This window comes from Stenella coeruleoalba (genome assembly GCF_951394435.1).
Source record: "Stenella coeruleoalba genome assembly, chromosome: 1".
NCBI classification, from domain to species: domain Eukaryota; kingdom Metazoa; phylum Chordata; class Mammalia; order Artiodactyla; family Delphinidae; genus Stenella; species Stenella coeruleoalba.
In genome coordinates, this window is record NC_137169.1 from 81949929 (window position 1) to 81974891 (window position 24963).

A 24963-nucleotide genomic window follows, 5' to 3' on the forward strand; every position below is an offset into this window, starting at 1 on the left:
CCAACCACTGCGCCACCAGGGAAGCCCTAATTTTGCTTTTTTAAAAAAATAAATTTATTTTTGGCTCTGTTGGGTCTTTGTTGCTGTGCACGGGTTTTCTCTGCTTGTGGCGAGTGGGGGCTCCTCTCCGTTGCAGCGCGCGGGCTTCTCATTGCAGTGGCTTCTGTTGCACAGCACGGGCTCTAGGCGCACAGACTTCAGTAGTTGTGGCTCACGGGCTCTAGAGCACAGGCTCAGTAGTTGTGGCGCATGGGCTTAGTTGCTCCGCGGCATGTGGGATCTTCCCGGACCAGGGCTTGAACCTGTGTCCCCTGCATCGGCAGGCGGATTCTTAACCACTGAGCAGCAGGAAGGCCCTGCTTATGTCTTTTATATATATATGTATATACACATATGTGTGTGTGTGTATATATATATATATATATATGTATATATGTATGTGTATATGTATATGTTTGTTACCACTGTAAATCAATTTCTTGGTTTTGAGTTTTGTAAATTTTGTGAATTTTACTCCAGACCTATTTGAGAACAGACTTGTAGTTACAAATCCTCACCAAAGACCATTATCATTATTTTTCTTCTTGTAGCTGTTCCCTGGGTAACCTCTCTTTGCTGGCAGATGGATTTCTTTTCCAGCCTATTAACAGGGACCCTTTAAGGATCCCTACTTAATGGAGGCATTTCATGTGCAGCTCCGCTAGGACACTGTCTCCCGATCGCTGAGTTGATGTCAGTATTTGCCTCTAGGGCCACCCAGGTTTTTAAGTTCCTCTTACAGAGTTGATTTAAATTTTTGCTGTTCCTTTTGATGGGTGAGGTGGGGAGGAGAGGATTTTTCCTTGGGGATTTCCAGTTCATTCTATCAAGCTTAATAGTGCATTAAAAGGTATGTTTTTGAAAATTTAGTTATAGTGAGAGGGTTTTCTAAGAGCATCTGAACCACCATATTGCCAGAAGTAGAAGTGTGCTTTGGATTTTTCAGGAAATAAAAAGTGATGGCTTTTAAAAACTGGGAGAAGGGCTTCATGATTCTAGGCCCCATTAATGGAAATAGTCCAGGATTTGAAACTAATATTTCCATTTTATTAAATAGACCACAATGAGAGGCTTGTACTTAGTTCTGGCAGGCATATTCAAGATGACCAATAATAGGGTGATGGTTAAATTATAGTGTAACTTCTGGAACCAGTCATTTTTTCAAAGGCTGTCAGTCATGGTGAAATTTTTGCAACTTATTTGAGAAAAGTGGGATATAATACTATTCTCTATGGTCCCCAAATTATTTAGAATAGAAAAAGCAAATTGATTGATAAGTGACAGTTGGTGGCAGAGTGATAGAAGTTTAATATTTTATATTTTAAAGTCTTGTATTCCAAATTTTCTACAATAGAAAAAATTGGGGTGGATACTGATAAACTAGAAAGTATCCCCTTTGGGAAGTCAAAAAACCTAGAAAACAAATCTGGAAAACTCATACTTATCAGCTAGAGGAAAAGGTAATTATTTTGAAATATGTGAAATAATGTCATGAAATATACTAACATCTGGTGCTCACTTTGTACCAGGCGCTGTGCTGCACACGGGACTTGACTTGAGGAGGTTAACTTGACAAAAGTCCAACTGCTAGCAAGCACCACAGCTGTTGTTGGAACCTAGGTCTTCTGGAGCCAGCTCTACCTTGTATTCACCTCTGTCCCCTAAGCCAGAAACCTTAAAATTTCCATACTGCTCTCATTGATTTTGGTTTACTATCATCAATCAGGATGTAGTGGCACGGGAAGAGGGTGCCCCAGGAAGGTAGGAGGTAGAATTATTGTACTACAATGAATTGTTTAATATTAAAGAGACTGGATACAGCTGTTTCACAAAAAGATATATTTTCATATGACTATTTACATTTTTCATATTTAGTTAAAGAATATCATACAACTGATACCTTCTGAAATGTTTCATGCTTTTAAACTCTTCTATTTACACTTATCTGACATGGAATTATTAAAACTAAAATGGTCAAATACCTCGGTAATAGAAAGCAACCAGCCAATGTAGCTGGGTCTTCACTTAAATTTGTTGATCAGCATTAGCAATAGTTACCTTAATAAATTATCATTCATTTTAAAATCAGTAGTAATTTTAAACAATTCATAAATAAGTGTGCTCTGTGCAATTTACATGTTTAATATCCTGTGGATACTAAAAGCTTGTATATTGTCAGATTTGCACATTATTACTTTACTTTATCAAATGATAAGCTTTCTCAAAGAAGAAACTGGATAAGCTTGAAATTATATCCTAAGGTTCTCTGGAGAGTTAGTTATCAAAGCTCTGCCTGCTTTATAGGAGGAGGTTCCAATTTACGTGAGAGGGCAGTTAAAATCTGGTTGAATTTCTCATATCTCTCTGTCTGATTGACTTGTGCACCTTTGCTGCCCCATAGCAATCTCATTTGGAATTCAGTCTTGAAGAGTTCACTCATTTCTTCATCTGGTTGAAAACCTAGTAAAAACAAAACCAAAAAAACTTACTTCAGTTCTGCTTGAAACAGTGTTGAAAATAGACTGAAAACTTGCTTGTTTTAAAGTAGGAGCAAAATGAACATCTCTCAGAACTTTCAAAAAATGCCCCCAAGGAAAAAAAATATAGGATCTACTCTATATAAAGGTGGGCAGAGCCCCCCCCCCCTCCCCAGGACCTGAGCACCTTCAGAGAAAGAATAACAAGTAAACTCACTAAGACGTGAATAAAATTCGTGTGCACAAGCCACCATGGGCCGTAGTGCTGTGAGAAGGAGTGTTCAAAGTACCTTTTTTTTTTTTAACAGCTTTATTGTTGTATAATTTACTTGTCATGATTCACCCATTTTAGCTGCGGTTTATACAGTTGCACAACCATCACCACCACTTTAGAACAATTCCATCAGTCACCGTAGAAAATCCTCTAGTACCTCTTTGCAGTCAATCCCTGTACCTACCCCACACCACAGCCAACCACTAATCTGCTTTCCATCACTGTTGCTTTGCCTTTTGTAGAAATTTGATATAAATGGGATTATATAACATGGACTTTTTTTAATGTCAAGCTTCTTTCACTTTGGCTTCTTTCACTCAGCATGATGTTAAGATTATTCCATATTGTTGTAGTTATCAATAATTCATTCCTTTTTATTGCTGAGTAGTATTCAGTTATGTGGACATAACATACCACATATTGTTTACCAACTGATAAGACATTTGGATTGTTTCCAGTTTCTGGCTATTACGAATAATGTGAACATTTGTGATTAAGTCTTTGAGTGGACATTTGTTTTCATTTCTCTGGAAGTGGAATTACTGGGTCACATGGTAAATATATGTTTACTTTTAAAGAAACCATCAAACTCTTTTCCAAAATGACTTTACCATTTTATATTCTCATCAGTAACATGTGAAGAGTCCAGCTGTCAACTCTTGGTATTGTCATTCTAGATAGCTCGTGGTGGTATCTCACTGTGGTTTACATTTACATTTCCGTAATAACTAATGCTTTGAACATTTTTCCATGTAGTTTATTGTCACTGTATATCCACTCTGGTGTAGTGTCTATTCAAATCTTTTGTTGATTCAAATCTTGTTTCTCTTCTCCTTGAGTTGTAAGATTTCTTTAGATTCTAGATATAAGTCCTTTATCTGATGTATGTTTGCCAAATATTTTCTTCTAGTCTGTGGTGTGCCTTTTCACTTCCTTAATGGTGACTTTTAAAGAGCAAAATGTAAAATTTTGATTTATCAGTTTTCTTTTATGGTTCATGCTTTTTGTATCTTAAGAAATTTTGCCTAACCCAAGGACACAAGGAATTTCTCCTATGTTTTCTTATAGAAGCTTTACACTTTAGCTGTTACATTTTGAGTGTATGCTGTGACGTAAAGATTGAGATTCTTTTTTTGTATATGATAATCAGTAGTTCCAGCACCATTTGTTGAAAGATTACTTTATGCAGTGAATTACCTTGACACTGTTGTCAGAAAACAATCTACAGTCACATGTGTGGGCCTGTTTCTCAACTCTCTTTTCTCTTCTGTAAGAGAAGATCTGCTCTACTTACGGCCAAGGATGCTCAGTCAACTCTATTAGAGCAGGGGAAACCTCTAGCCAAAGCGTCATGCAGGCATATGTTTCTCATCCTTGATTACTGCTGGAGTAGTTGGCTCTGTCATTAAATATATTTTCATCATCTAGATCATAGTATCTTCGTGACGGAGAGGATTATAGAAGGCTTCTATTCCATTCATCCATGTGATGCCAAAATATCTTTGGCAGATAACCAGCCAGAGGCCAGATGACAACTTCCACTCATTCAGTTAATATGCTTTGAGCCCCTACCCTGGGCTGAGTGCTGGGATATGTTGGTGAGCAAATCTCTGCCCTTACTGGGCTCACAGTCACTTCTAGCAATGAGAACTTGCTATGAAAACCAGTAGCAGGATCAACTGAGAAATACCATCAGATGCCTTTAAGGTGATTTTCTGTAGAACAGCTTAGAGCATACTTTTCTCAAAATCCACCCTAATATTATTGGCTTAGGCAACATCTAATGTAATATACTTATTGGTTTTGTATAAGCAGGTATTCCAGTATCTGGTGAGTTGAATTACAGGCTTTTATGGTTTGAGTCCTACACTGCCAACCCTGAAGAACTTTCTGAGGAAAAGAAAAGAAACAGGTATGTAGTGCTTATACCTACAGCAGACACAGTGCAAATTGTTCAGTCCCAAATTCTGTTCTGAATTAACAACTTTGTTTCAGGTTGAAATAATAGGCCTCTTCTGCCCCATATAGTTCTTAACCTTGTGGATCAAACTGTGGGCCCTTGAAGACTGTTAAAAATTATACAGTGAGGGGCTTCCCTCGTGGCACAGTGGTTGAGAGTCCGCCTGCCGATGCAGGGGACATGGGTTCGTGCCCCAGCCCGGGAAGATCCCACGTGCCACAGAGCGGCTAGGCCCGTGAGCCATGGCCACTGAGCCTGCGCGTCCGGAGCCTGTGCTCCGCAACGGGAGAGGCCACAACAGTGAGAGGACCGCGTACCGCAAAAAAAAAAAAAAATTATACAGTGAGGAAGAGAAAATAGTCACCCCTGATAACTGTGTTGGTAAAGCCCTTATTCTTGTACTTGCTTCCTAAATGGTCTTTTTGCCTGCAAGCTTCAGTCTTCCTGCCTTCCTCCACAAAGATGGCAGACTGAAAACAAATCTGACCATGTGATAACATCCTCCCATGTTTAAAACCCTTCACTGGCTCTTCCTCAGCCACAGTCCTACATGGAAGGCCTTCCCACCTGTATCCACCTTCTTCTTTAACCTAGCTGGCCACTCCTTAAGACACACTTTACACTAATACAAAGCCAAGTACTTGTGGTTCATACTTTTCTCCAAGCTCTCTCTGCCTTTGCTTATGTTGGACCCTCTGATGCCAAGAGCAGGGGAGCTCACTTGCCAGTGTGTCTGGGAAGAAATAGGAATACAGATAAGTCAGATAGAACTCCCAACTCCTCATGTTGGCCCATCACCTTTTCTAATAGTGATTATCAGAGGTACTAATGGTAAACAAGCTGACAAATTCTTTCTTGATCCTTTCTCTCCGTTTATACCACTGGCACAAGAGAGAGAGTACGTAAAAGCAAGGGAGAAGTAGGATCCCTAAGACAGGAACTAAGTAAGTAGTGATCAACCATACAGGAAATGGAATTCCCATGCCTTAATCTTTCCTACTTGGTCTCTTTCTTATTGAGAGCACCCATGCTTTTTCATTCCTTCATTCCAATTACTGTGCAGAGTAGACAGCTTACCGAAACCAGCTCTTACCTGCCAGGATCCTCTCAGCATTCATCCGGTAGCTGTCTGCAGCTTCTGCCATGAGTCGGGCTGTTGCCAAATGGTTCAGCATAATCTCACAGCTTTCGTCGTTTTTTTCCCACATGTCAGTTCCTTCAAAAGTGACAGCCTCGCGCTCCATTAAGGTCACAAGAGGCATCAGCAGTGGGACTGATATATTGTTTGGGGGAACACACGTAGACTCTGAAAAACAAGGGGTAAAGTTTTCCACGTCATGCTTTCTTTCCAAGTTAAGCGCAAAGAGCTCCAGTTGAAGATGGCAACTTAGGAGTGTCCTGGGCTCACCTCCTTCTGTGGACACACTGAATCTGTGGCTAAATATGGAGCAACTGCCTCTGGAAAAAAACTAAAAACTGTCTGAATAACTGTCCGAATGCATAAATGAGAGAAGGTCGACATCAGAGCAGGTAAGAGAGGCTGGGAGACTATCTCTCTATAAACCCCACCCCTGGCACAGTGACCCACAATCGGGAGGGAACTCAAAACCTGGTGCTTCTCCCTGAGGAGCAAAGGGCTTGAACCCCACATGGGGTACCCCAGCTTTTAAGACCAGCACCTGAAAGATAAGCCCCCAAAACATCTAACTTTGAAAACCAACAGTACTCATGTCTGCAAGACCCACAAGGCTATAATCATCTGAGAAACAGGTCTTAAAGGGCTTGCAAGCTTGGACTCACCTGCCCCAAGGCTCAGTGCAGAGGCAGCCAATTGAGAGGTGCCTGGACATTATGCAAATGAGGCTCATTTGCTAATCTTAAAGCGTTAGCCCGAGAGGCAGGCTTCTGGTTTGGCAAACAACTGGGACCTATGAGGCTCTCTCAGCAATGGAGGTTAATGGATGACGCAATCTTTGTGGTCTCCCTCTGCCTTGCTCCACCTAACTCGTATATCCCAGAAAGTAGCTCATACCCTTGTCCGGCATTCCAATATCTCCAGCTGCCTCCAAAGGACACCTCTAAATTGCCTAGCTCTGATGGCCAATGGGGCTTATTATGCCCATGGGTCCTACTGGACTGTAACCTTTGTAATGCCACAAGATAAGAAAATTACAGGCCAATATCTGTGACGAACACAGATCCACAAATCCTGAACAAAATATTTGCAAACTGAATTCAGTACATTGAAAGGATCATATACATTGATCAAGTGGGATTTATTCCAGGGATGCAAGCATGGCTCAACATTCACAAATCATTATGATATACCACATTAATAAAAGAAAGGTAAATGATTTTTCTGCATCTACTAAGATGATCAAATTATTTTTAACAAAATTCAACATCCATTTATGATAAAAACTCAACAAAGTGGGAACAAAGGGAATGTACAACAACATAATAAAGGCCATATATAACAAGCCCACAGCTAACATCATACTCAATGATGAAGAGCTAAAAACTTCCCCTCTAAGATCAGGAAAAAAAGGATGACTATTCACCACTTCTATTCAACATAGTATTGGAAGTCCTAGCCAGAGTAATTAGGGAAGAAAAAGAAAGAAAACCATCCAAACTGGAAAGGAAGACATATAACTATTACTATTTGCAGATGACCTATTATATATAGAAAACCCTAAAGACTCCACCAAAAAACTGTTAGAATAAACGAATTCAGTAAAGTTGCAGGATACAAAGTATACAAAAACCTGTTGCATTTCCATATGCTAATAACAAACTATCAGAAAGATATTAAGAAAATAATTCCATTTACAATTACATCAAAAAGATCAAAATACCTAGGAATAAATTTAACCAAAGAGATGAAAGACCTGTACACTGAAAACTGTAAGACATTGATGAAAGAAATTGAAGACGACACAAATAAATGGAAAGATATTGTGCTCCCGGAATGGAAGAATTCATATTGTTAAAATGTCCATACTACCCAAAGCAATCTATAGATTCAGTGCAATCCTTATAAAATTCCAATGGCATTTTTCACAGAAATAGAACAAACACAATCCTAAAATTTATGTGGAATCACAAAAGATGCCAAGGAGCCAAAACAATCTTGAGAAGGAACAAAGCTAGAAGCATGACATTCCCTGATTTCACACTACATTACAAAGCTATAGTAAAACAGCATGGTATTGGCATAAAAACGGACACATATATCAATGGAACAGAATAGGGAGCCCTGAAACAAAACCACACACATATGGTCAATTTGTGACAAAGTAGCCAAGAATATACACTGAGGAAAGGACAGTCTCTCCAATAAGTGGTGTTGGGAATACTGGACAGCTACATCAGGGAAGTGCAAATCAAAATCACAATGAGATATCATCTCACATCTGTTAGAATGGCTGTTATAAAAAAGACAAATAACAAGTTTTAGCAAGGATGCAGAGAAAAGGGAACCCTTGGGCACTGTTGGTGGGGATGTAAATTGGTGCAGCCACTATGGAAAATGGAGGTTCCTCAAAAAGTTAAAAATAGAGCTGTCATATGATTCAGCAATTTCACCTCTGGGTATTTACCTGAATAAAACAAAAACACTAATTTGAAAAGATACATGCACCACCTCCCTGCCCCATTCACTGAAGCATTATTTGTAAAAGCCAAGACATGGAACCAACCTAAATGTCCATCAATGGACGAATGGATAAAGAAGATGTGGACTCATGCTCTTGGACTGGAAGAATTAATATTGTTAAAATGGCCATACTACCCAAAGCAATCTACAGATTTAATGTGATCCCTATCAAATTACCTATGACATTTTTCACAGAACTAGAATAAATAATTGTAAAATTTATATGGAGTCACAAAAGACCCAGAATTGCCACAGCAATCCTGAAGAAAAAGAACAAAGCTGGAGGCATAATCCTCCCAGACTTCAGACAATACTACAAAGCTACATTAATCAGAACAGCATGGTAATGGAAACAGACATATGGATCAATGGAACAGAATACAGAGCCCAGAAATAAACGCACACATCTATGGTCAATTAATCTTTGACAATGGAGGCAAGAATATACAATGGAGATAAGACAGTCTCTTCAGCAAGTGGTGGGAAAGCTGGACAGCTACATGCAAATCAATGAACTTAGAACATTCCCTCACAGCATATACAAAAACTCAAAATGACTTAAAGACCTAAATATAAGACATGACACCATAAAACTCTGAGAAGAGAAAATAGGCAAAACATTCTCTGGTATAAATCATAGCAATGTTTTCTTAGTCTCCCAAGGCAATAGAAATAAAAGCAAAAATAAACAAATGGGACCTAATCAAACTTATAAACTTTTGCACAGCAAAGGAATCCATAAACAAAATGAAAAGGCAACCAACAGACTGGGAGAAAATATTTGCAGACACTGCAACCAACAGGGCTTAATTTCTAAAATATACAAACAGCTCATACAACTCAATAACAAAAAAACAAACAACCCAATCAAAAAATGGGCAGAAGACCTAAATAGACATTTCTCCAAAGAAGACATACAGATGGCCAATAGGCACATGAAAAGATGCTCAACATTGCTAATTATCAGAGAAATGTAAATCAAAACTACAATGAGGTATCACCTCACACTGGTCAGAATGGCCGTCATCAAAAAGTCACATATAATAAGTGCTGGAGAGGGTGTTGAGAAAAGGGAGCCCTTCTACATGGTTGGAGGAAATGAAAATTAGTGCAACCACTATGGAGAACAGTATGGAGGTTCCTTAAAAAACTAAAAATAGAGTTGCCATATGATCCAGCAATCCCACTCCTGGGCATATATCCAGAGAAAACTCTAATTCGAAAAGATACATGTACCCCAGTGGTCACAGTAGCACTATTTACAACAGCCAAGATATGGAAGCAACCTAAATGTCCATCGACAGATAAGTAGATAAAGAAGATGTGGTATACACACACACACACACACACACACACACACACACACACACACACAATGGAATATTAGCCATAAAAACGAATGAAATAATGCCATCTGCAGCAATATGGATGGACATAGAGATTACCATACTTCATAAGTGAAGTGTGTCAAAGACAAATATATGATATTACTTATGTGTGGAATCTAAAAAAAATGATACAAATGAACTTATTTACGGAATGGAAACAGACTCACAGTAATAGAAAACAAATCTATGTTTACCAAAGGGGAAAGAAGGGGAGGGATAAATGAGGAGTTTGGAATTAGCAGATACAAAGTACTATATATAGGGACTTCCCTGGTGGTGCAGTGGTTAAGAATTCGCCTTCCAGTGCAGGGGACACGGGTTTGAACCCTGGTCCGGGAAGATCCTACGTGCCACAGAGCAACTAAGCCCGTGCGCAACTACTGAGCCAGCGCTCTAGAGCCCATGAGCCACAACTACTGAGCCCACATGCCACAACTACTGAAGCCTGTGCTCCACAACAAGAGAAGCCACCGCAAGGAGAAGCCCATGCACCGCAAGCAAGAGTAGCCCTGCTCACCACAACTAGGGAAAGCCTGAGTGCAACAATGAATACCCAACACAGCCAAAAAATAAATAAATTTATAAAAAAAATACTATATCTAAAATAGATAAATAACGTCCTATTTTATAGCATAGGGAACTACATTCAATATCTTGTAATAACCTATAATGAAAAAGAATATGAAAAATGATACATATATATGTATAACTGAATTATTTTGCTGTATATCAGAATCTAACACAACATTGTAAATCAATTATAACTTCAGTAAAAAAAGAAGATGCATGTGTGTATACACACACACACATACATATATACACAATGGAATATTATTCAGCCATTAAAAAATAATGAATCCTGCCATTTGTAACAACATGAATGCAACTTGAGGGCATTATGTTAAGTGAAATAAGTCAGACAGAAAAAGATAAATACCATATGAGCTCACTTACATGTGATACCTAAAAAAAACAAAAACACCCTTTGAGCTCATGGATATAGAGAACAGATTGGTGGTTGCCTGAGTTGGGGTAGGGGGAGAAGTGAAATGGATGAAGGGGATCAAAAGGTACAAATTTCCAGTTATAAAGTGAATAAGTCCTGGGGGATGTAATGTACAGCATGGTGACTATAGTTAATAATACTGTATTGCATATTTGAAAGTAGCTAGCAGAGTGGATCTTGAAAGTTCTCATCAGAAGAAAAAAAACGTTTTGTAACCATGTATGGTAACAGATATTAACTGGTCTTATTGTGATCATTTTGCAACATATACAAATATGAAATCATTACGTTGTACACCTGAAGCTAATATAATGTTATGTAAATTACACCTCAATTTATAAAGTTAAGCACAAAATAAGGTAACTAGTAGCCTATGTCTTGTTTTAGCAACTGCAGACCTACAAAGCGATGCTGTCATCTGATAAAAGCCTTGGTGACCCATCAACAGTCCTGCACATAACTGAGAGCCTCATAATATGCCCTGCTAAATGCTTCAATCAAACCAGAACAGATATGACACTGCCAGAGCTGCCACCAGACCCCCTTGTCCTGATCCTGTGCTCACCTCTGCCTTCGTGCAGGATTTTGCTAAAAGGCTTCAGCTGTTTCTCATAGAGGATGGCGGTTTGTGTGTACTGGTGCCGCAGGGCAGTCCACGTTTTTTCTAACCTTGTGATCTGGAAGAAAGAAAGGTGTTATCGTTTTGGAAAAGGCTCTTTTTAAAACTACCTTTTTCCTTAGATTTTGGAATGGGTGATAGAGGTACATGGTAAAAACTCAAAGCAGTTGAAAGGAGTGTAGAGAGAAAAGCTAATCCCCACCCCGACCCTGCTCCACATTGTTCTAATAACCCATGAGACACACACACCTTTTACAATAAATGCGTATCATACTACACGTATTTTTCTGTTCATTGTTTGGAAATTATTCCGTGTAAGTACATATAAAACAGCATAGAACAGTCTTGTTCTGTTAAACTTTTGCCTAGTGTTCCATTTATGCATAAACCATAGTTTAACTAGTTTCCTGTAGATAAGCGCTTTAAACATATTTTTCTGTTACCAAATATCTGGAGGATAAATTTCCAGAAGTGGAACTACTGCGTCAAAAAATACATGTATTTTGAATTTTGATAGGAGTTGCCAACTGTCCTCCATAGAGGTTATACTGATGTAAGGATGTAGAATATGACATACAGCATTTTAATGTTACTTGTAAGTAATAAAGTCTGAGACGTGGAAAATTGCCTAGACCATATGATGCCACTACTCATTCCTTTTCATTTCTTTGGGAACAATTTAGTCAAAACCAACATATGCCACTGACTCTGACTGCCCTAGATAAATGGTCCCCCACTCACACCTTAAAACCAGCAAGCCCGTGTCTGACCTTTTCTACATGAAACAAGGAAGGAGGGAAGGGAACTAATATTTATGGAATGAGAGCCAACTCTGTCAGGTATTTGAGGAATTTCATTTAATCCTCACCATGCCCTATGAGGCAGGTATTTTGGCTTCATTTTACAGGTCAGAAAACAGAAGAGATTAGGTAACTTGCTCAAGGTTTCATAGCCACTAAATGGCGGAGCTGAAATTCATTTCCTTGGGCTCTAAGAGCTCCCTGTGTATTCCAAGAGGAAGGTGAGAAAGGATCACCATCAGCAGATTTGTTGGGAAGGAAAGGATGTGGCTGTTTTTCCTCTGGCCTCCTACCACCCCGCCCTCTCTTCTCTTCCCCCTCCCTGAAGCGTCCGCCTTTCTGAAAGGAGCCCTTGTCTCTGGGCTAGGCCCATCTCCTGGATGCTCCCTCTTGACCCCAGAAGCTGAGAAGAGAAGGAGCAGGTTTAGATGATGGCGCACAGAAATGACATGACTCCTCTCGGGTTTTTCCTAGGCCTGCCACTCCCCTCCCCAAGCAGGGCCCTGAACACCCTAGACGACTCTGCCCCCTCATTGCTGAAGTACTCCAGAAGGGAGGAGTCTGATGCTGCTGTGTGGGGGGAGGCAGCCATCTATAAAGGCATGTTTAGGTGCTTTGGGGTAAGTCCCTAATTGCTGAGTTTGATGTCATGGACAGCAACCATGTTAATGCCACAAAATACCCCCTTCGCTACTCTCGGAGAAAGCTCTGGGCTGGGAGGCCTATGCATACAGTTAGCCTGTTAGCCCTCAAAATTATAGGCAATTTTGGATAAGAGGAAATAAATATGATGTAAATTAAAAACACCCAAATGAAAAATTATAACTCCTGTTGGTATAGCAGAAGTCAGTATATCATGAAAATATGGCTGAACTTGCTTATTTCAAATATCACCCCTATACAGTTCCAGTGCATCTAAAGAATTTTGAAAGCTCTTGGTATATGATAATTGGCATTGACCCCTCTCAAAATTTCCTGGTGAAAGCATGAGGTTTTTCAGCTTCTTGTTTGAAAGGTGACCTCGCTTTCGTGCAAGGAAATTATGTTCCTAACATGCCCTGACTTAGCAACAGTGCCCCAGTGGCAATGGTGGATGTTCAGTGAGCACCCGGCAGGATTTCAGAGACAATCTGTGGCTGTGAAACAGACAAGCTAAATGAGCTGCGGTTTTGGTGTTAGGGGTTGCACACTGGGCTTGTGGGACTGTGGTCTCATACTCGAAGTCGCCGAGTACCTAGGGCTTAACACGACGGAAGTCTGAAAGCTGACTCCTAGCCGTCAAGACAACAGGACCACTTTCCTCTGTGAGGTCCATTTGACTTCAAAGACAGGTTTTCAGTTTTGACCCTCCTCCTAAGAACAGTCTGTCAAAGCAGATAAATTCAAAGTGCCTGATTTCAGAAACTCTGCTTAGGGGGTTATATAGCAGATGGGCCAGGAATCTGAATTTTTTAACAGCAGAGTCTGTTTTAGGTGATCTGAGGAACATACTTTGAGATAAATCACTCTAGGGATTCTTAGAGATCAGTTCCCCAAACGTCCCAGTTTGTCAGTCATTACCCCAAACTGCCCGCACGTCCGGTGACCCAGACAGAAGCAGCCTCTTTCTTATACAACACACCCACGCCAGACGTGATCATCCTAACTGGTCCTTCAGGAATATCTATAGTTCCTGAGGATGACTCTTCTTATCGTATATCAAAGAGAAAGTGTAGGTTGTCAGCAATTATCTGCTGTTTTTAAAACAGAGCCAAAATACTTGGGACACTGCTCTTGTTTGCCCCCTAATTAAAGCAGCTTTCACTAAGATACGATTTACCTTTTGAGGTTAGTTAAAATCATCTGTGATTTGCTAAGCATGGGCTTGCAGACCACTTTGCAGAACATTAAGTACACGCAGGCCCACAGGGCCGCACAAAGCAAGCGAGAATTTACCTGCGGCATTTCCAAGGCCTTCATGATGGCCGAGAAAGAATAGAGGTCCCCCATGGAGTCTTTCAGCTCCACTGCCACCTGGATGATCCTATTGAGGGTGGCTGCTCTGTCCTCCAAAGTGCCCGTGCAGCCCAGAATGTCCACCGCAATGCCGATGGCCATCGTGTTGTGTCTGAGAGGGAGGAAAACAGCAGTCAGGCCCAGGGCCAACAGGACTAAGAGGAAACGAAACCAAATGGGCCAGGGCAAGGACTGGCTTTCCACCGTTTGCTGCTATCGCCCCGAGATGTACTGGCAGCTCAGCCGGTTTGCTTGCTGATTTCAACAGAGAGATCGCCCCCATCAGGTTGACTGCAGCAGGGCCCCGGGGAGGCCTCAGTGGGTGTCCTATGGAGAGTCAAAAAAGACAGATGCCCCAGCACAGGGCTGTTCAGCCCTGGAGCAGGGGATGTGAAGAGGGCCCTCCTGGGGTGAAGCTGCTCAGAAGTGCAAGTGGCTCCTTGTACCTTCCACCATGACAGGTCTGCGGAGACGCCAGGTCCCCCAACACACTGGGGAATCCCTTCCTCAGGGAAGCCCTGGGCCACCTCCACTGAGCCCCCTGGACTGGAGGATGCAAGGGACAGAAAAATGAGAGAACATGCTTGATTCAGGAAGACGACATGGATGTCAGAACAAAGAAAGAAATGAGGAGCTAAGAACAGAGTGTCTGTGGCTCCGGTCAAGGGGCCAGAAAGGGAATGGAGATGTGGACAAAGACTCAACAGTGGACCAGCAGGACATCCCTGTAAGGTCAGACCTAATAAAATTGAAATCTTGTATCTGCCAACAGTCCTCCCTTTTCTCATCCTGAACTACACAGGTCAACCTCGCAGACCCAAAACAGGAAGCAGAATGGTCTTTTGTCTACAGACAATGGGACCAATATGAATGGGGTCGCAGAGAGGTCTCCTTCCTGGTGGCAGCAGCACAGCCTGTAAACCCGCCTCTCCTTCCTCCTGTGGACCAGGAGTTCCTGCCTTGGGCCAGAGTAGCCTCAGGTAAATTTCTCCAGGCGCTGGTACAGTGCTGGAGGTGAAGCCCTGATTCAAAGCGATAGTCGAAACAATAAGACTTTGCCTTTGAAACTGGGCCACCTTGTCCTGAAAGTTCACAGCTAAGGATGTTACTCCAAGACCATGCTTCTCTCTATGCCCACATGTGCTGGTGTCTCTCTCACTCTTCTAGAGCAGAGAGAGGTGTGATTCATCTAGTGCTTAGCATTACTAGTTTCTCTAATGATTGTTAAATCAGTAACGGGCTCTGCTGTCTGTGAGTGTTTGCACATGTGGGTATGCAGTGTGCTTGCTCTGAGTGTGACCTTAGGCTGTTACCTGACTGCTCTACTCCCCCATTTCCTCATCTCTAAAATGGGAACAAGGGTTGTTGGGAGAAAGACTGTGTGTGTGTAAAGATAATTAAGGCGCCTGGCACCACAGCACCCAGCAAATAGTAGTTACTAAAATTGTATCTATATGTGCATCTCTCCCTCTGTATCTTGGTCCCTTTTGCCTGTTGGTCTCTCTTTCCTTTTTCTGTATCTTTTTTGCTGATTTCCTATCTTTCCTAATTAATGGATCCTAAAATAGGCTTAAAGTATATTTTTATTATCTGTTGTACTTATTGAAGAGTTTTGTGACCCATTTGCAAACTGTTAAGGTTGAGCCAAACATGTTAGATGTTTAGTAGTAAACTAACTTCCCATGTTGCCTTCAACTGATTCTTTAATTCAGTGTTTTTTCCTATGTTTTAATGGCCCTTAATAAAAGACAGGCTCTCTACTTCTTTAAGACCTGGCATTATATCAACAGCTATTTGCGTAATTATATCCATTCGTTTAACCAACATTTGCCTCAAGCCTCCTGCATACACCACCACGAGGAAACCAGCTCAGCAAGGCGGCCCTACAGCAGAAGCTCCCAGGGTTGGCAGGGGGAGGCACTAAACGTTATACGAAGGATATCTCTGCCTGCTAGGCTTGGAATGGGTGAAGTGGTAAGTTTAAAATGAAGGGTAGTTTGTATTCAATTCTCAAACACAATAATGTCATTTGATCCTGCAGGACTGCTACAACCTTGGCCTTTATTTAGTAAACACACTGTAATGGAGAAAACAGCCCTCCAAGCCCTAGCAGGTAGATCCCACAGGTCAGCCCTGAACAGGAAACAAGCCAAGGAGCCAGACCCCAGGCAGGCGGCAATCAGGAGAAAGAGGAAACGGATGTAGACAAGAGTGGAAGTCAGAAAATAGCCCAGAGAGAAGCCTCAAGCCTGCTGACCTCAGCCTGGGCCTAGAATCCATGCCCAACACACCTAATGACACTGATAAAATAAGGCCTGCGACTGGGCAGTTTTCAGGCTGAAATGTATCACGTGAGAAACTGGGACGCATGGCAGCACAGCTGTCTCTGTGGAAATGATGACCACCGGACCCAGACCAGGAAGGAGGGAAAGTTAGTGGAAATGAGAAGCCCGGCCCCTGCGGCATGGGGAGGGAGGAGGACGCCTGGAGAGCGGGGCTAGCATCTAGAACAGTCTGAGCAGGGAAAGTAGGGAAATTCGGAAGTCGGACCTACAATTGCCCGAAGACACTGAACAACAGGCCAACAAGCACCCACCCTGGCCTCTGATCAAAGGCATCAGGGGCCATTTCCTGTCCTCCTGCCTCCCAGAAGTCTTCCATTTGGTACTCTCGATGTTTCCTACGGGATGCATCTGTGGCTGTGAAGCCAAGGCAATAGCAGTATTGGAGCCATTTTATCTGCTTCATAGTCAGGTAACCTTGAAAGCAGCTGTTATCGACCCTCCCAGGCTATTTAAAATACAATGTTCACTTTCTAGGGGCTGACAGCCTAGGACTGCACTGTCCACTAGCCACATGTGGCTACTTACACTTAAAATAGTACACAGTAAAATAAAACACTGCAGCCTTCAGTTGCCACATTTCAGGTGCCCGGTAGCAACATGTGGCTAGTGGCTGCTGTAATGAGATTTCTGCCATCACAGAGTGCTGCTGTACTGGACAGCGCTGTGACCCAGAACATCACGGAAAGCAATGGGCAGGGGATGACGGCACTCAGGCCCCCGGCCCCTGAATCACCCCTGCCCTCTTCTCACAAAAAGCCAGGGCCCTGGCTGTCCATTAAAGACCACATGTGTGTTGTGGCAATTGGGAACCTGGTTGGAGAAACAGAAAACTTAAGATAACAAGATAGTCTCACACACAAAAAACTATCTTTTCTTTTGTGTCGAAAAGGCCACCTTCTATGGTAATATGAGAATCTAGTCTAGTGCTTCTTTTCTTAAAAACGTGCCTCACTACTTCTATCTTTCTAATTTCTCAATATCCGACGTTCAAGTGAGTGGGTTTTAATGGACAGCCAGGGCCCTGGCTTTTTGTGAGAAGAGGGCAGTGATGCTTCAGAGGCCGGGGCCTGAGTTCCGTCATCCCCTGACCTCTGATCCCCCATCTGCCCTCCCTTCAGAGAAAACATTGTTCAGACTCTGTTCTTCCCAACTCCCCCACAAACTCCCACTTAATTCCTAAAGCAGTCTTGAACTCCGGAGACAAGGGGGCTGCAGCTCAGTGAGCCGGGCTGGAGGTGGTATGGCGTCCGTGCTCCGTCTGCCTGCAGTACTGCTCCCACCCCAGGCTGGCAGGGGCCGTGGTGAGCTGTGCTCCCAGGCGGGTCGTCTGTCCGCTGCTCCACCTGCTCCTGGAGCAGGGACGGGAACGTGCTCTCTGTTCCCTGACTTCCTCTTTGCTGTCTCTTTGAGCTTCTCCAGGAATTCTCTGGCTACGGCTTCTGGGCCACCCGCCCTCAAGCGAGGCAGAACTGGGGTGGTGGGTGCCTGGCCTCTCCCAGCTCTGAAACCTGTGGCTGTGCAGCCTGTGGAGTTGAAAGTGCTGTAAATGCAGAGCGGCACTGCTCACCTTTCGATGATGTCCAGGCGCAGCTGGTGGCCATAAGGCAAGGTGATGAGCTCCAGCCCTGAGCTCATGCCCATGTTCTTCCTCATCTCTTCAGAGACTTCAAGTATCCTCGCGACCTGTCAAGAACACAGGTTGAAATGAACTGGACCAGGACGTGGGCTTGCTGCCAACACGAATTTATCACATGGAAAGAAATACACTCAACTGGAACAGTGTGGATGCACTTGACTTGTTGCATTTCTTTTTAAGCAGTGGCATCTTAGGATACAGTTTTAATATATTTGGAGGATTTTAATACACATACTGGAATGTAAAACCTGGGAGGAAAGCACCTAGATTGGTCTGCAAAATCTGCAGATTTGGTGTTTCTGCCCGGTCAGAGAATGGTACAGTTCTTCAAGCTTTTGTCTAACACAGGCTGGATCCTGCTGTGATGTTTTGCTGCCAACAGCAGGGCTGTGTGTGCACACAGCAAACGAATCCCCTGCAGTGGAAAAGCAGAGCTGCGTCCAAATGCTGCTCTGCTGCAGGCTCTGCCGTTCATGTTCTCACTTAACGGCAGGGCTGGCTCCTATTACCCTTAATTACACCTCTCCTGGGCTCAGGAAACGCAGTGTACGTCTGGAAACCATTAGAAACGTGTATAGCGATTTGAAACCCGAGGCCTCAAACACACCCACTTCTCCCCTCCACCACCCCGAGAGGTCTTCCTTAAAGGAAATCTGGTTTGTTTGTCCCAGCCAGCTCTCCCCATCTCAATTCTAGTGTGTGATCACAGCTTATTGGAATCAGGTATTAGTTGACCACTTAGGGTTATTACATGCTACCTCCAAATACTACAACTGAGTTAGGCCGTCTCTAAAACGGGGCTGGTGACACTCACAGAGCACTGATGTACTAACAGTGCAACTAGCAGATACAGTGGGTCAAACCAACCCTGGACACGTGGCAGGCGCGGGACAATCCCTCTCCTTGAGCCAGTGTTGTCCTCAACTATAATTATCCCGGGTATATGAACAGTCCAGGTATCTTCATAACAGGCCACGAAAAACATCTGGAAGTTCAGCTGATATTATTAACCTTGACCCTTAACTTCGGTGGCTGAGCAGAGGCACCACTGTCAGCCCCGGGGATGAACTGTCCAGCACAGACTCCAGACTAGGATGCAGGATTCATACTCTGCTCTCTGGGCCTCAGTTTCCCCTTCTCTAACACAACGGCTAAGTTCACCTTTCTCAAAGACTTTGCCAAGGATCAAATGGCCCTAAAACCCCAGCTATTTAAAAAAGTCAAGTTGTGAATCGTTGGCCACGTGGAAGGGGGAAGAATTCTGGCCAGATCTCTGGAAAGAGATTTACACCTTGACCATGGCAAGACAGCCCTAATGCACACCCCGGCCACCTGCAATCACACACATTTTGCTTGCTTGTTTAGACACCTGTCCTGTCAGAGGCTCCAAACCCAACACATCCAATTCATGCACACTCTGTGTAACAAGAGTCAAAGGCTTGTCATTGACTCAGTTTTATTCTGGAAGCTGTTTTCCTTTCCAGTCTGTTTTCCTTCAGTGTAAACGTGCAATCCCCTGGTCACTTTCCTGACGTATTACCAGGAAATGCTGACACCTGCTTGCCCCAAGGCTGAGCTACGGAACAAGGGCGTCGTGAGGTCACAGTGCAGAGCCTGGATTAGGTCTCCTGGAAAAGCCTGGGGCCGTGCAGCTCAGAGATGCAGAGGAGGGATGAACACTTGTAGAGGATTTACTATGAGCTGGACCCGGCAGTGCAGGGCGACATCAATGCCCCACGATGAGTTATTCTAGCCACCCTCTGCTCTTCTGATCTCAGCCATCCTAGCTTTGCAGGATCTCAGAACTCTGCTGGATCCTTATCCCATTGCCTCGGGAGTTGCTGCAGTGACCCAGGGGAGCCCTGAGAGGGGCCTGGCCCTGCTCTCCTCCCAGCTGCCAGGGACCTTCTCCATAGAAATGAGATTGCCTGGCTCCACTATCCGTGTCTGTTGTCCTCTGCAGAGGACTCTGATTTGCACTGTGCTCTTACGGGCCTGTCTCCCTCACTGAACTGCAAAGTTCTTTGAAGGCAGCAACCTGGCACGAGCCCAAAAGTAGACTTAAAAACAAGAAGGAAAGACCCCAGGCCCTCCCCCAGCTGACCCCATGTGCCCTTCACCACCCACACAGGGTGAATCCTCCATAAACCAACCCCTCCCCCCACGGCTTTTGACCTCTGAGTCTCCGCACGTGTGTGTTGCCTGCCACCTGGAAGATGCCTTTTGTGTTCTTCATCAGGCCAACTCCTATTCAGCCTTCAAAACTCATCTCAGACATCCCCACCCTGACTCCCTCCCTCCCCTATGTTTAAGACCCTACCTCAGAGGCCCTGCAGGTCCTGTGCTTTTCCCTGCAGAGCATTTCCCACCTGGGCTGTGGTCTGAATTTCTGTCACTGTCGCTCCTGCCTCTCCCACCATGACCTGGCCTGGCTTGGCCCACGGTTGGTGCTCAACCAAGGCTCAGTACAGAACACTAGTGAACACTTACTTAGCTTCACTCTGGGGCAGGCATGGTATGAGGGCTTTGGTATTCACAACCAGCTGGGCTATGGCATTGTTCTCCTTTTAGAGACACCGAGAGGCAGGGGGAGGTGGCATTAGACTCAGGCAGTTCATCCCCAGAGGCCAGGCCCTTGGCCGCTGGGCCTCCCTTCTAGCTTCTGCAGAGCCCAGCAGGTGAGTGAGGCCAAGGCAGCGCCCCTTTGCAGGGTGGGAGGGGCTCAGCCCGGGGAGGGGCTCATACTGCTGGGCAGGCAGCCTCCAGGCGCTCAGGGCCATCCACCTGTCCTGACACCCCAGGCTCTGTGCACAGGTGGGAACCAGCACTTGGGCCCCAGATGCTGCCCAGCACCTGCTCTCGGCTTCTGGTGGCCCCATCTGGTTGCATTTAGAGTCAGTAACAACAGCCTTTGTTTTGTTTCCCTCTTACAGACACTAGTTGTGCGTGATTTGTTGGCAAAGCCCTGAAGTCAGTGGTTCAGGAAGAGAATAAGGAAATGGCAGGGGACTCTGGAGGGAGGAAGGAGGACTTAACAGCCTGCCCTTGGAGGCTGGGAACGGGGGTCAGTCAGGGGGCTCCTGCTCAGGTCTCTGCCTCGCTGCTTGGGGGATCTGTCCAGCCCCTCTTCCAGGGGTGCCTGAAGGCAGACGGGAGTGGGACCCTCACCAGGAGGACAAAATGCAAACAGAGAAACAGAACAAGAAGGAGGGCAGGCTGCACATTCCTTCAGTTGAGAACAGACTTCCAAGGCAGTGGGAAGGTTCCAGACTCTCCTGCAAAGGGTGGTCAGGCATCTCACCTCCTCCTAGACTACCACCAAGCCCCGCCTGAGGCCACAACAGGGAAGGATTCATTTCCTCCTGGAAATTAGGCTGTTCTGTAAACTCGGACCCATGGTCCCACAAGGAGCTTCCTCCATGGAGAACCCAGACAGGTTCACGCCAGGCTCCTGGGCTACTGGTGTGGTTCTGCTCTCAGATCCAGGGCCCAGGATGAGAGCTACTTACTGGAACAGGAGACCTAAATCCTCTTCCTGCCCAAACAGGTTTAGCTCACATTAAAGTGAGGTAAGGTCTTAACAAGGCAAATTATCTGACCACTTGGGGCACTGCCCAAGGACACCCAGCCAACCACGGGAACAGCCCTTGTTCTTCCAACACAGCCCCTTTCCTGGCAGCCCCCCAGACTGTTCACCCCAGAGCAGCCAGCACCTGCTTAACGTTCCTCATTAAGGAACATTGGGAGGCCCTCTGCGCCCCCGTGAGCTTCAATCAACTGAGGAACTCACTGGGGGAGTACTCGGAGATTAGATTTCCTGCCATGATTCATGACCCAGGAAATTTATTTAGGAAAACCCAATTCCTCAATAAGCCCTGATCTTTGAAGCTAATTGACTCCACTGAGCTACAAATGAAAAAGGGCTTTAAATCTCTCTAAGTCCTTATCTGTTGCTCAAATGAAGGGATCTGTCTCCTTATACTGAGGCATGGGCTAAGCACACCTCAGCCTTAAACACCTACTTTCTAGAAATTTCTCTCTGAAGGATGAGGTTGTCTTGGGGCCAGCTATGAACAAAAGCCACCCATATCTAAAAGAAATGTTTCCTATCAAAAATGATGATGATGTAAACACAGATTTATGTAGTCACATGGAAACATAGTCATGACATGTTGTTCGATGGAAGACAAAAAGGGTTTGGAATGGTATGTGCCATGGCATAGTATGTGCCAAGGGTTTGGAATGGTATGTGCCATGGCATAGACCTGTGCCATTTCTGTGGTAAACAAATAGATATGCATGCAATTATTATTTACATGTACCTATTTGCAGAATAAATGTTAACAGTAGTGATCACCAAGAAGCTGGATTTTGTGTGACTTTTATTTTTTCTTTTCTCTTAATCTGTATTGTATAATTTTTCTAAAATTGTATCTTATAATTGTATTTTATAATTTTTCTAAATTGAGCAAGTAACTTTAAAAATGTTTATCCTGGGGCTTCCCTGGTGGCGCAGTGGTTGAGAGTTCACCTGCCGATGCAGGGGACACGGGTTCGTGCCCCGGCCCGGGAAGATCCCACATGCTGCGGAGCGGCTGGGCCCGTGAGCCATGGCCGCTGAGCCTGCGCGTCCAGAGCCTGTGCTCCGCAACGGGAGAGGCCACAACAGTGGGAGGCCCGTGTACCGCAAAAAAAAAAAAAAAAGTTTATCCTAAAGACCATTTTTGTAACAATAAAACAAATATATAATGTACATATGTAGCATGTACAATGAAAATAAAAACAACCAAGGCTCTGCTACTCCAGAAACTACATTTTCATCTACAATCTACTCTTCTTTGGACTTGACTTCACCAGTTCTGATGGAGTTGAGGCTGTGGGAGAACTTGAAAATCTACGCCAGCTGGGAGAAGGACACAGCAGGGGTGGGAGAGGGAAGGCACGGCCCTGGGTAGCAGCCTGTGTCCCTCTGTCTCAGGTGAATTGTACAAGCTTCCTGCCTGGGCAAGGGTTGTCCCGGCCTGTAGTCCCCACCCCTTAAATAAATCCCCACACCCAGGTTATCATCTGAGTTTTCCTGTGAGCAAAGCAGTCACAAGGTTAAGGCAAAATGAGGCCCAGATAGATCCCCCTTCCAAACATTCGGAAGTCTGACCAAACCCACCCGCCGGGCACCTACCTTGCAGTCCATGCTCAGCATGTGCTGGGCGATGACCTTGGGGTCGTTGTTGGTGAACAGTTCTTTCGCACGCTTCAGCATCGCGGTTTCCAGGGGCTTGTTCTCAGGAGGAAGGAGCTTCGACTCAAGGTCGTTGGGCTTGAAGGAGGAGGCAGTCTCCAGGAGGGGTGTCACGAATGTACCCTCGTCCTCCTGCCCCTCGTCCCTCTGGGTCGGCAGCGGCTCCCAAGGCTTTGCCCCATCATCGTCATCAAGGATCAAGTAGCTGGTGTCAGAGTTCCGGGCAGCCGGCCCGCCGTTCTGCTTGGCGGTCAGCAGGTCCACGTAGCTGTCCTGGGCACAGAAGGGCGGCCGTGCTGCCCCATCGCAGCCTGCGGCCAAGGCTGGGTTCAGTTCGCAGTAGTTGGCCTCTGAGTTGAGCCAGGTGGACGGAGACCGGGGAGCCTTGAGCATGGGCGCTTTGCAGGGCTTGGGGGGCGGTTTGGGGCATAGCTGGCTGTCTGAGCCCCTCAGCGCCCCCCCTGCCCTAGCGTCCGAGGAGACCCTCCGAACCACTGCTGGGCTCAGGGTGGGCTCGCTGCCTGTCCTAAAAACCGGTGAGTTTGGGCAGGGTCTTGTGCCCACACCTGGGGACTGAGGGGGCAGCTTACCACCTGTGGAGGATAAGAGAGGGTCAGAAAAAGCTCAGCTGTGCGAAGAACATGAAACGGACAAAACTAGAGTGACAGCTCCTGGCCCTCAATTCAGGCCCTAGGATTTTGATTTTCACCCACAAAAGATAAGTCAGTATGACCACCGCAGGCCCGATCTAGAGCAGTCTAGAGCAGTCTAGAGCATGAGCAGTCTAGAGCATGTCAAGGGCTAAGATGGCCGCACCCCACTTCTGGGGGAATTCTAAATCCCAGCGACCACCGACAGCTGGGCAGCAATGTCATTTTATGGTCACAGAAGGTTAGTACAGGCAGAACAGGGAACTACATTGAGCTTGGAGGGCAGTGAGTAATCTAACCTTGCCCTAAAAAACACAAGTCTCTAGCCACATAGCATAAAGGGGGGGCGGGCCCTGATTCACTCTCAAAGCCAGGGTGGATCCCAGCCAGCTTTAAGAAAGAGACAGAGACACACGGGGAAGGGAGAAAAAGACAGTGAGATAACCCACATCCAAGCGGTTTACAAAGGGGCAGCAGGAAAATCAACTTGTGGTTCCCCAAGGCAGGTCAGTTACAAAAATAATGAAAAACAATCCCGTCACCTATTAAGATAATTGCTTACTTGATTTCCCCACATTCCATACCATCTCACTCTTCTGGTTGTGGCAGGAGAATGGAGAGGAAGAGGGGTCTCTACCAGAAGCCCCAGGACTGACCCACTCACCATCTGCCCAGGGAGGAGACTAAGGGGGAGGTGCATTCGTTATGAAGACCACCAGTTAGCAATTGGGCTTAGAATCAGGAAACCTGGGTTCAAATGCTGGCTTCACCACTTACTAGACAGAAGAATCTAGGCAGATCACTTAATATCTGCGCCTCAGTTTTCTCAGCCACAAAGACGATAACCATGCCCACCTTGAAGGCTTGTTATGAGGCT

General features: G+C 44.8%; 1 protein-coding gene across 6 annotated transcripts in view; it reads right to left on the reverse strand.

The window, feature by feature from the left end:
• Nucleotides 1-1864: 1864 nt before the first annotated feature.
• The window catches only part of BCAR3 (BCAR3 adaptor protein, NSP family member), a 116692-nt gene continuing 93593 nt past the window's right edge, over nt 1865-24963 (reverse strand). For 3 of the 6 annotated variants that reach the window (XM_079934114.1, XM_079934113.1, XM_079934115.1), the window contains 6 exons: nt 23377-24029; nt 18129-18244; nt 14157-14328; nt 11368-11479; nt 5844-6056; nt 1865-2499 (listed from right to left, as the gene is read on the reverse strand). In XM_079934114.1, the coding sequence (XP_079790240.1) occupies nt 2321-2499; nt 5844-6056; nt 11368-11479; nt 14157-14328; nt 18129-18244; nt 23377-24029 (1445 nt within the window). In that variant the 3' untranslated portion in view covers nt 1865-2320. The remainder of the gene's footprint in view (nt 2500-5843; nt 6057-11367; nt 11480-14156; nt 14329-18128; nt 18245-23376; nt 24030-24963) is intronic. The other 3 variants (XM_079934117.1, XM_079934116.1, XM_079934118.1) reach the window with 1 other exon arrangement.